The sequence below is a fragment of the Lissotriton vulgaris genome, chromosome 9 (genome assembly GCF_964263255.1).
Source record: "Lissotriton vulgaris chromosome 9, aLisVul1.2, whole genome shotgun sequence".
NCBI lineage: Eukaryota > Metazoa > Chordata > Amphibia > Caudata > Salamandridae > Lissotriton > Lissotriton vulgaris.
Window position 1 is genome coordinate 647,788,871 of NC_141697.1, and position 13,017 is coordinate 647,801,887.

Sequence of the window (13,017 nt, forward strand, 5' to 3'; positions counted from 1 at the left end):
ATCCTGGATGCTAAGTCATCTTCTTATATAATGCTATTAACAAACATACAATGTACACATATATATACACACATATATCTACAACAATTATATACAAATGACACAAAGAACAAACAATATTCCTATGCAAAATCAATCTTTTTTCACCCAGAAGATCAAAAATAATCAATGAAGTGTCCCCCTATTCATTCAGGTAGTACACTATGAGGTAGTCCTATTGAGACACAATCGGTTCCATTAGATCCAGAACATCATGGGGTGACAGATCGTTCCTACATGCCACCTCCAAACTTTGGAACAGGCTGCCTTTCGACATCAAGACTACCCCTTCCTGGCTTGTTTTCAGGAAACACTTAAAGACCTGGCTCTTTAACCAATGATCTATCTTATCCACTCTGCTTTGTTGTTCTGCAGCGCCAAGACACCTCCGGGTATTTGTGCGCTTTATAAATTGCATAAATAAATATAAGGGAATTGGTACTCCCTTATTTTCTAAAATTTAGAGATTGATACCTCCCTACCACTTTCTGTATTCTGCAGCTGTTGTCCCCTATCTGCATAATCTGGTACTTATGTTGAGTATACAAAAATGTAGAAATACTTGTGTTTATTATCAATTAACAGTTTCTGCCAGTCTATATCTCATTATAAACATCGATTCACCAAAATGACAGGAGTTGAGGAAGTGACATTATATACCTTTTGACCTTCATGATTTAACAGGAAGTAACATCATATGACCTTTGTCGGTGAATCTTCCCAGGAAGTAAAGTCACATTGCCTTAATCCCGAGGACATCACAATAATTAAAAATGCTGAAGTTCCATAATAATTGCATGATTAATATAACACAACACAAAACAAATTATATTTTATATATCATCTATATGAAGGTGAAGACATGATATGTCAAGGCAACAGTTACGACAATTTCAGTAAGCAAGCAAAGTAAGTCTGACATTTTCTAGAGAACATAGGAGAAGGAGGGTTTCTCTCCCCGAGGACTTTTTTAAAAAATATGGCCTATAATAGCGCATTTTAACGCACAATTTTCCATATTTGCAAAAAAGCCATAGGCTCTAAAAGAGCACTCATTAAATATTAAAGTCCTTTCATGGTGTGCCAAGCAAATTAAATCGGAAAGTCCCCATGAGGTGACCCAAATAGGTTTTCAAAAAGCCCTATTGGTACCCCATATTTCAAATATTACCTCTGTTGCTAGAGACAGCATTTTGTCATGGGGCCCCTTTCACCCAAACATTGCATACAATATGCCACTGCCAGAATTTTGCTAAGGCCGCTGTCCAGGTACCTTGGGGAACCCTTACATCAAAAGTTATGTATAATAGCTCAAGGACCGTAGTTTGTCATGGATGGTCTCCGGACATATGCCACAATTGTCTTCCTTTAGCAAGAATTTCCTCCAATGTGCCAGCAATTTGCCACAGATCCCACCTATGCTACGTTTTTCCTTCAGTATGCCAGGATTGGTATTTTTCTACGGGTGCCCAATGCCAAAATGTACCTACAGTGTGCCTAACATTTTGCAGTGGCTATCCCAGTATGCTGGTACCAGCATTTTGTTAAGGGTGCTTCTATAAGACAAGAAGCATGCCAGGTACAACAGCAGACTTATGCAAGCATAACAGCACATTATCACTCATGCTCACTTGCATTCACTTACATTCATTTCCATCCACTCGCGCTCAGTCTCACTCTCTTATTAGCATTCGCTTGCACTCAATTAGTTTCAATCCATCTCTTGCACTCACTCTTACCTTGACTCACTCATTCACACTCACTCACACTGACTTATTTATACTTAATCGCTCACACACACAACAGATACAAACACATATGCTCTTATAAATTCACACACTCTCACCCACATGCATACATACAAAATACATTTAAAGCCATTTTCTGTTCTCTTACCTGAAATGCCAGTGAGGGTCCTGTTCCAGATCCTGCAGCTCCACTTTTAATTACACTAATAGTAAATAATAGACTATAATTCACTATTATTGTAATACAAATGAGCAGAAAACAAGTTTGGAGCCTGATGATGCGAGGCACACCTGTGTTCTTGACGTTGGTTTTGCCAACTGAGGCCAGTGAGGCAGAGGATGCACCCTCCTTGTTCTTGTTTCTTACCATGAACTGTGCCCTCAGGAAAGCAGTGGGCATAGCAGACACTCAAAGGTCTAAATTACGATTCTTACTCTAGTCCTAGAATATTTAGAGATAGAGCAACTTCTGCCAAACATTCCAGAAGGCTTATATAGTACTCCAACTCCAGTCCTGGAATATTTTGGGGAAGTTCTAAATCCCACAAGTATTTTTAAGATGGATGAAAAGTAGTCATTTTGAATAGCAGAAAGTGCTGCCCAGAGGGTGGTACTCAGGGCAAAACAGTAGGAATACCTCCGAAACAGGGCTTGGAGGAGAAAGTAAGCTAGAGTCCAAAGAAGTGTTGAAGCCAATGGTGTCACCCAGCTCCTCATACCAATATTCCTCTGGTTCAGTGTCCTCCCCTAGGGGGCCAAACTCTTCACCCCTCTTCAGGAAGAAGGGTATATCTGTGGGCAGTTATGTCCAGGGATTGGTAGGGTCTGGACAGAGTCAGCATCAACGTCAAACGGTGCTGGCTTGGAGTCAGGAATGATTATGGACTCTATGTCAAGCGTCGCCGGAAAGCAGCCAGGGTTAAAGATCGCACCTATGGCAGCACCAATCCAGATCTGGATCCATTGTGCCTGGCCAGCATTGGGGCAGACCGCCAGCGGTAACCCAGTTGGAGCATCTCTTGGTTCTGTGGGGCCCGAAAGCACACCAGAGGTAGTCAGTGGCCCAAAAATGGCATGCACTGTGCTATAGAACTTTTTCAACTGAGCAGGAGTTGCCCCAGCTCCAGGAAACTCAAGCACGAGCAGGGCCAGAAACCAGCTCCGCAGGTGGAGTACAGGAGTGGGACCCTGAAGCATCAAGTCAAGAGGTAAAAGCAGAAGAACGATTCAACTTTTTTAATGCTTCTTCTGCTCACCAGACATCAAAGAGGATGTCTAGGAGTGAGAAGACTAGTAACAGCGGGAACGGCTCCAAGAACAGCACCGAGATTTCCCCCGGGCTGCCAGTAGCTTCATCGACCACTCGTGGATCGCCTTGGGGTGCATGGACTGCCCCTCGGCACAGGCTTTGGGCTCGTGGCCCATTCAGAGGCACCAGAGACAAACATAGCATAGATCCAACACTGTCATTTGTCTATGGGGGTCCCCACAAGGTTTAAAACATGTAGGTTTTTGTAGATGACATATCCCTAAATACACTAAGATCAAAGCCCAAAAATAGGGGACGACAAAAGTTTAAGAAAGTTGTCAAAAAGTGACCAAGGTAGCTCTGGATCCACGCTGCTGGCACAGAAAGAAAGGAATTCATGTCATCACACTGGGGTGGAGCTTATATGGGCTCCGCCAAGTCACTTCTAACACAGAAGATGCCAATGTCCGAAATGCCAGATATTTTACTTCCATCAGAAACCTGGCTAACAGATGAACCCTCCCCTGATATCTTAGCTGCTCCTCCAGGAAATTATAATACCCTTCATGCTAATCGACCAGTGGGCAAAATATGGGGAGATGTAGCATCAATTGAGGAAAAACCTGAGATTTACTAGTCAGGAGTCTTTTGAGATCCCAGGAGTCAAAAGTCTCTTAATTAACCTCAACTCCACAACCTCCTCTCTAACTTGTATTGTGGTATACAGACTCCGGGGTGATATGCCCCACTTCCCACAATACCCTGGAAGAACACATTTCTCCTTTAGTAATTGAATGTGCAAAAATATTGATAACGGGGGACCTCAACTACTGGGCAAATGAGGAAACCGACGAGCAATCGTCCATGGATCTAACCAACATGCTAAGTAGTCTGAACTTTGAACAACACATGTTCTTACCCCACCCATAACAAGGACTATACATTAGAAGAGGTGTGGTCTATCAATCTCTTCATATCTAACATCGCATTGTCTATATCTAATATAGACTATGCAGACTCTTTACCTGGGTCTTCCCAAGGGCCTCAATCGAAGGTTAAAACTGGCACAAAATAAGGCAGCCAGGCTGATCTATCAAAAACCTAGAAAATGCCACATTCCTACCCCCTCCTCCCCCCCGATGAGGAAACTACACTGTCTGCTGGTAAAAAAAAGTGCACTGTATTTAAGACTGGCTGCACCCAGTTTTGTCAATAGATAACTCCGTTTGAAAATGCATTAAAAAAAAACTATGGTAAATCAATTATTGTCCAATTTTTTCCATTCAAAATCTTTTGTCGGTAGATCTAACTGTTGCTGTATTCGGCTCATCCAGACTCCCTCAGTATTTTTAAACTAGCAACTAAGATGCAAATATGGCAGCTTTTCTATTAACATTATTCATCAGTATTTCACAAATACTTTTAAAAAGAATGGTATTTGCTTGTAACTGCTTTGCATTTCTTTTCTACACATTGTGGAATTAAAGTTAATCATCTAGATTTGGAATGTGCAAATCTTTGGCGGGATAAAAGTCATTTTCTTTTAAAGAGGAGAGTATTTTGTGTAACAAAATATAATATTCAAATCATCATTGTAAACACAGAAAACATTATATGTGCATGTACACACAGCAGCTCAAGGATTCGGATAATTGTCTGGTGTTTAAAAGAAAGAAATTAGGGAGCATACAGGGGTAGTTCATTCTCTATTCTGGCAAAACGACTACTCCATACTTTTCCTCCTAATGAAGAGTCTATTTTGTTACCTTGCTGAATACTACGGACATGATGAAGTAGTCTAGCAGGAATCCCTCAGAGTATTTCTGGTAGTCGAAATGGAAGAAGAGAACCGTGAAGCTGAGGGTCACATATTGCTGAGGTGGGCAGCAGAAGGAGGAACGCAAGAGCTTCAGCCCTGCCACGGTGATGAGAAAGGCCCGACAACTGGAAAGGGAAGAAGCAAGCAGTTGACTTGTTAAGACAGGACCACAGAAAAATCGACATAAGCAAGACAAAGTTAACTTTGTTTATGGCCATACCACTCAGACATTTTGCTCCTTCACACCAGTATGAACTCTGTCCAACACGGTGCAAACACAGCTTGACAATGAGTACTACAGGTTTCACTCAAACAAGGTCAGCCAGTATTTCCAGCCTCCAACAGATCCACTCGACTCAATAGTATAGCACAATTTAACCCAACCAGAATACCAGAACCCACTGTTGCCAATTTCAAAATAAACCAAAACAATCACCTGTTGATGATTGAGACCACATATGCTCAGACGATTCAGGTTGAGCCAGCAACTTACAAGCACCTACCTAGTGCTTTCAATCAAGAGCTTACAGTGACAGTGTAATGCTTCACCCGTGGAGCCAATGCTCAAGAAAACAGACTGAAAGCTTGACATCTATTTTGGTTAATGGATTTTTATTTTCTTCCACAGATTATCTGGAAATTAATTACATCTATTGTACTGTTCTGCTACTTCAAATAACGGGCAGTTTATTTCCTCTAAAAAGGGGCTTTCCATTAATGGATAGAACATTGAGAGTAAGACGACAATTGTACCTACATTTCCAAAATAAACTCACAAAAAAAATCACATTTGTCAAAGCCTGGACACTGGAAGCTCTGCCTGAAACAAATCGGTAAAATTGTGATATACATGGTCACAAAATGTGGCCTTGCTGCTGCTGAACGCTAAACATTTATCAGTCAAAATGCAGTTCTACTGTAATCAGAATTGCAGGCCAAATTTATTTTCTACGATGCTCCCGAATGAAAATGGGCCTGACTCCTAAAAGCGGATGGTGGAGGATGATTATTGTCCTTTGTTGCAACTAGGCTCTCCTTTTGCTGCGAGAGATAAGCTCAAATCCCACACACCATGAAGGGACAACTCACAAAAACAACTTGCTTATCAATAAAGTGGAAATAGGCTTGTAACTCACTGTGACCTCTTGCTTATGCCATGATGGGGGTCTATATGGGATAGCACACCTCCATTCTAGCACTTATAAAAGCAAGATGCCAGCTCTACGATCTCTGTCCCTTACAGGGAAATGGGTCTCAATGCCACAAGTAGCATAGTTTTTCTGAAAGAGGGGAATGTAGGCAGAGGTCCATGGGTCCACTATCAGCATCTCCCAATGCCACCAACCTGCACAAGCATAATGTAAACTTACAACTTTGGACAGAACACTATTGAAGTGTGAACAAAACTTGCAAAGAGCAGAAACTTACTAGATACAGAGCTTATCTTGTTGTGTACTGACTGTGGCTGCATCCACCGTTATAGCATTTAGGACCACTGCTGGGTAGACAAAGTACTTCTCCACACACTGTAGCCAAACGTACAGCTTCTCAAACCACATCAGCTGGGCTGCATCTAAAAGCATGAATAAAAGTACTAAGTTATCAGAGGCAAGAAGACAACTTAGCTGTAGCAGTGGTTCTGGAGCACTGTCAAACTCTATTAAATCGCTTGTGTAAAAGAAACAACAGCTAGAGGAAGAATCTTAAAACATTTCATGCTTCAGATCAGAAGAATCCTCATTTCAAAAGTGTAACTCCATAGGATATGTGAAGATTTTTTAAAAGGTATCACCTTAGCTTCCTTTTGGGCACAGTAGGATGACACAACAAGTCATTCCAAGAATAGGGAAGGGATAACTATGCAAATCTATATCTATATCACTGGAGCACTACAGAACTAGGAAACATTTAACCTAAGCATTGTATCACCTACACTCTCACAGGCTTAGAATAGAGTTAAGTTGCAAACAACCTGTTGAATGTTGGAGAGGAACAAACTCTTGTTCAAAAAGGTGTTTGAGCTAGATTGACCCACTTGGCATTTGATCTGCAATTTAAAGTTGAACAGAATTGTCAGATACAGTTTTAACTATACTTGAGGCAGCTTTGCTCATGTCAGAGAGCTTTAAACAAGAGTTACTATGCATCTGCTTTACTCTTGCTGGATGGGCACTGGGACCATCTGGAAGAAGTCCACAGAAGAAATAATACATGTTATTTGCCTAAAGACACTATATAAAAAAACCTTCCTGCATGAAATGAAGGCAACGTCTATTCTTCACAATGATTAGGAAAGAAAGATCAAACCCACATTGAAATGTATACAATAATCAATTTAGGGCAGCTATACAGGACGAATGTTCTTGTATTTATTTTATTTTGGACAATTCCATGGCACACGTGTTCCAGAAAAAATCTAGGAGCTTGAGAATGACTGGAGGGGAGTAAGGAACTGGGAGAAAAAGGGGAGTGGAAGATAATTAAACAATCAATATTGATTTAATAACAGCTGCTCAAAGCTCAGTGAATGGAGCATACATTTTCCCAGCTCCTTATCAGAGGTGAATATCAACAGTAAAATATATTTTGCAGAACACAGAGAATCCTCGTGAAATAAAGAAAAGGTGTTTCCCCCCACCAATGTTGGGAACCTCTTGGGTGAGATATTTCAAATTTCAAGGGAATTATAGTGAAAAGGTCTTATTAGGTTTGTGTGGGTAAAAGCAATTGCTAAAAGGTGCGAATGCAAAACAATGCCTTCCTAACCAGTAATAACCCAATGCATGTAGAAGATAATGATTCATGGCTCCAGTAATCACAATATTTATGGCCAACTGAGTGTGGATGGACTCCAGCAGCAACCCTTGAATCCTTGCACAGCAAGTTATACTCTTATAAGTAACCTACTTCAATTCCAGATGAGGAGTGCAAGATCTATTGTCTTTACCAGTATCCCTGCAAAGCCTTAACAAGGATTTGCAAAGTATGCAGGATCCTAACAGCTATAGCCCCGGTGAAGGATAATGATAGGATGGAATACTGTTTGTTGGGACTGGGCTCCAAGGGAAAGAAAGGTAGCCCAGTCACTAAATTTAACAATTTGGCGCTCATCTTGGCCAAACTTAATATCACAATGAAATGGAAAGCTGCTAGACAACTGACGCTGAAAGATTCGTGTGATGAGCTATTACGATGGGGTAGGGCGGAGGGTGCTGAACTGAAGAGGGAGGAACAACGGGGACTACGTAAGACGCCTATATCTATGGAATGGAATCTGTTATTGGAGGAGCTTGGTGCTATAGACATACTTGAGTATTGCCCCTTAAATGTGATATACTGAAGCCTGGGAAGACAATACCACAGAAGAGTTGGGACTCTGTGGAATCCACAAATTGTAAAAGGAGAGGAGTGGTTGATGTAAGACATCTTATTAACACCTGTATATAACAAAAAGACAATATACTGATCCGGTCTATGTATAGAGATGTACAATTTTTCTCCGCTGAACCTAAGGGGGGGAGGGAGTGGGAGAAAAAGTTATTGTTTTTTTGGTTTTTCTAAAAATCTAATGCAAGGTAACACACTGATGCAGTACTATTCAAACAGATGTACGATACACAAATGTCAATTTGGGATAAATGTTGAAAGCGGTAGATTACCATAAGGTCTGTATTGATATGTGAAATATCACACAGACTAATAAGATCAGTAAATCTATGGTGCTCTACCCCATGATGTACTGTACTGAAACCTTCTAATAAAACTATGTTTAATTTTTTTTTTTTTTTAAACAAGGATTTGCAAAGCCAATAGGTCTCGCCTTTTGGACCTATTGGCTTTGCCAATGCTGTTTGCCACTGTTATGCAGCATCAGCAAAAAAGACAAATGCAAGATGTGGCCATGAAAGGAAAATGCTACTTACCAGTATGCATCTGTTATTGGCATGTAGAGCTGCAGAGTTGTACACCTTAGCATTAGACCGCCACCTGGTGTTGGGCTCGGATGATTGCAGGTTGTTGTTGTCTTGGAAGTCTTTGTAGTCATGAGATAGGTGACTCCTCCCTTGGACAACAGAGCGCATGGGCATCGACTCCATCCTTAGATTGTTTTTCGCCATGATGGGAAATGATGGAGTTAGTAGAGATATAGTAAGAAAAGGATGTCCATGCGTGTGCATCTAAATAAGATGAAAACTGGAACGGATACGAGTCCCGGGGAGTCGGGAGGGTGTGTACAACTCTGCAGCTCTACTTGCCAAGAACAGATGCATACTGGTAAGTAGCATTTTCCGTTCGAGGCATATGAGCTGCAGATTGTACACCTTAGAATCGATTGTGCAGCAGTGTCTCCCCTTAGCGGTGGTCACCTGTATCCGTTGCAGTTGTTTGAAGGAATATGCTACTTACCAGTATGCATCTGTTCTTGGCATAGAGGGCTGCAGAGTGGTACATTATGAATAGATCGCCATCTGGTGTTGGGCTCAGATGATTGCACTTGTTTTTCTCTTGGAGAAGTCTTTTGTAGTCACGAGGCTGGCGACTCCTCCCTTGGGTGATAGTGCGCATGGGCATCGACTCCATCCTTAGATTGTTTTGCCATAGTAGGGTTAGATGGAGTAGTATGATAGAATTCAGAAAGAGAAGCCCATGTCAGTGTATCTAAATAAGATAATGTTAGAACAGACACAGGTTTCCGGGGAGGCAGGGAGGGCATGTACCACTCTGCAGCCCTCTATGCCAAGAACAGATGCATACTGGTAAGTAGTATATTCCGTTCGAGGCATATGGGCTGCAGATGGTACATTATGAATAGATTACACAGCAGTTACCTCCCTAGCGGTGGTCACCAGTGTCTGTTGCAACAGTCTGAAATAAAGCTTTTAATACAGCCTGGCCCACATTTGCCTGTTGTCTTGCCTGCACGTCAACACAGTAGTGTTTCGTGAAGGTATGCGGTGTAGACCAAGTTGCTGCTTTGCATATGTCATCTAGGGGAATGTTCCCTAAGAATGCCATAGATGCCCCTAGTTTGCGTGTAGAATGAGCTCTAGGGGGGGAACAGTTAGTGTTCTTTTTGCCTTTATGTAACATATGTGTATACATTTAACAATCCACCTGGCAATACCTGCTTTAGACATAGGGTTGCCTTTATGTGTTCGGGAAAACGCTACAAATAGTTGTTTAGTTTTTCTGAAAGTTTGTGTTCTTTCTATGTAATATAATAATGCCATTTTGACATCTAGTGTATGTAGGGCCCTCTCTGCTACCGTCTGTGGCTTTGGAAAAAAGACTGGTAGTTCCACTGGCTGATTGATGTGGAATGCTGAAATTACTTTAGGCAAGAACTTTGGGTTTGTTCTAAGAAACACATTATTGTGGTGTAACTGTAGAAATGGTTATTGTATTGTTAATGCCTATAACTCACTCTCCTGAGGGAGGTAATGGCTATAAGGAAAGCCACCTTCCATGTGAGAAATTGTACTTCACACCTATGCATAGGTTCAAAAGGTGGCCCCATTAGTCTGGTGAGTACTATGTTGAGGTTCCAGACTGGAGAAGGTGGTAGTCTTGGTGGAATAACTCTTTTGAGGCCTTCCATGAAAGCCTTAATTGTGGGTACCCTAAACAGGGATAGATGTTGCCTGTTTTGCAGGTATGCTGCTATAGCTGCAAGATGTACTCTAATGGAGGTGTAAGCAAGGTTACAATGCTGTAAGTGTAGTAAGTAGCAAATAATATTTTGTGTAGATGCGTCCAGAGGGTTGATGTTATTACTGTTACAGTATACAGCAAACCTTTTCCACTTTGCTGCATAGCAGGCGCTGGTGGTGGGACGTCTTGCTTGCTTAATAATTTCCATACAGTTTGGAGGTAAATTTAAGTATCCAAATTCTAAGACCTCAGGAGCCAGATCGCTAGGTTCAGTTGTTTGAGATCTGGGTGCATTATTTCTCCATGGTTCTGTGTAAGGTGCATGGGTGAGATTCTTAATTTTTGGTGTGGCGCCTGTGAGAGTTGTAGGAGCGTGGTGAACCGCGGCTGCCGTGCCCACGTGGGTGCTACCAGTATCATGGTCATTGAATGTTGTTGCAGTTTTCGAACCACTAATGGAATTAGTGGGAGAGGGGGAAAAGCGTATGCAAATTTGTTGGACCAATTTATCCATAATGCATTGCCCTGCGATAGGTGGTGTGGGTACCTGAATGCGAAGCTTTGGCATTTTGCGTTCTGATGAGTGGCAAAGAGATCTATCTCCGGTTGTCCTTACTTTGGAAGAATGGCTGCAGTATTTGGTTGTGCAGTTCCCATTCGTGTATTTGTTCTGACTCTCTGCTTAAGATGTCTGCTATCTGATTTTGAACTCCTGGAAGGTGTTCGGCTAACAGATAGCTGTTTTGAGGAATGGCTCATCTCCAAATTTCCTGCGCTAGTCTGGATAGTTGGAGAGAGTGTGTCCCCCCCCCCCTGTTTTTGAATAGAATACATTGCTGTCATGTTGTCTGTTCTGACCAGGACTGCCTTGTTGAGAATATGCATTTGAAAAGCTTTTAATGCTAGAAACACTGCTAGTAGTTCCAGATGATTATGTGCAGTCGTTTGTGCTGTACACTCCATCTCCCTTGTACTGTGCATCTCAATATGAGCTCCCCATCAAATCTAAATATTCCTACCAGGAACTTGGGTCCCCAATGTAGACTGGTGGAAAACTGAGTTAATCGTCCTTTCCCAGCATTATGTGGGAAGTCACCTCACCTCACCCGGCACCCGCTCGGGAAAAAATGAGGCCCCGCTCTACATTGGGGACCCAAGTTCCTGGTAGGAATATTTTGATTTGATATTGCCTTGCTTCACTTTCACATGATCACTTACTCTGCAGTTGCTATTAAGACCACGGTCCTGAAGAAAGCTGGATAAGATTAATCCATATAGCTGAAACATGTTGACCACTCTGCACTGCGCCTGTATAGAGTCATATTTTCAGACTATTAGGCGTTATTTTAATCTTGACACTAGAACAGTGCCCATTAAACATATTTTCTGTTCTAGTAGTTATTTTTACCTTTATCACTCACTTCTCACACAGCACTGAACACCATCAGCACCCACTTGAAATACATTGTGGCTAGAGGTCTACCTCGGAAATCCATCTCTGCACCATCACTTGATGGGTTGGGCGAGTTATGGATCTACCATCCGTATCCCACGTGATGATATTCCGCCACAATGGTGGTCTGATGGGAGTTTTCAGCCGTATGTAATTTCTTGGTGTTTCATGATTCCCTCTAGTTCTTAGTTGCAGAACATCTTCTCAGACCTTATATCTCTTGTTTATTGTTCTTGTTATGTTTTGGGTTATGAGATATTGAGGTCGTTAAACTAACCCACATAGACCCCCCCACTCCTTCCTTTTTCTAGAAAGGAAGTGTTGACCTTTGGAAGAAATTTTGGATTGGATCTAAGAACCACTTTGTTAGGATGTATTTGAAAAAATGGTTCTTGTATTGAGAAAGCTTGTATTTCACTTACTCTTCTAAGAGAGGTAATGGCAATAAGGAAAGCTGTTTTCCATGTTAGAAATTGCAGTTCACATTTATGTAAAGGCTCGAACGGGGGTCCCATGAGCCTTGGGAGTACTATATTTAGGTTCCACACAGGGGAAGGTGGTAACCTTGGTGGGATTATTCTTTTTAATCCCTCCATGAATGCTTTTATTGCTGGTACTCTAAAGAGAGACAGGTGTTGTCTGTTTTGTAGGTATGCTGCAATTGCTGCAAGGTGCAGGCGTATGGAAGAATATGCCAAGTTAGACCTTGTTAAATGTAAAAGGTAACAGATGATATTTTGGATGGAAGCATCCAGTGGATCAATGTGATTATTTTTGCAATAAATTGCGAATCTTCTCCATTTAGCTGCGTAACACGCTCTAGTAGTGTGTTTTCTAGCCTCTTTCATGATATTCATACAGTCTGGTGGTAGGTTTAGATAACCAAACTCTAAGACTTCAGGAGCCAGATCGCCAAATTCAGTTGGCTGGGATCTGGGTGTCTGATTTCTTCATGGTTCTGTGTTAGCAGGGAAGGTGTGAGGCGTAGCTTTTGATGCGGAGCTAGAGACAGCTCCAGTAGTGAGGTGAACCACGGTTGGCGTGCCCATGTGGGAGC

General features: G+C 41.8%; 1 protein-coding gene across 3 annotated transcripts in view; it reads right to left on the reverse strand.

The window, feature by feature from the left end:
• Positions 1-13,017, reverse strand: part of PCNX3 (pecanex 3) — an 873,417-nt gene that overhangs the window by 307,286 nt on the left and 553,114 nt on the right. For all 3 annotated transcript variants that reach the window (XM_086938333.1, XM_086938332.1, XM_086938334.1), the window contains exons 21-22: positions 6,284-6,428; positions 4,803-4,980 (exon numbers count right to left, since the gene is read on the reverse strand). In XM_086938333.1, coding sequence (XP_086794459.1) covers positions 4,803-4,980; positions 6,284-6,428 — 323 coding nt within the window. The remainder of the gene's footprint in view (positions 1-4,802; positions 4,981-6,283; positions 6,429-13,017) is intronic.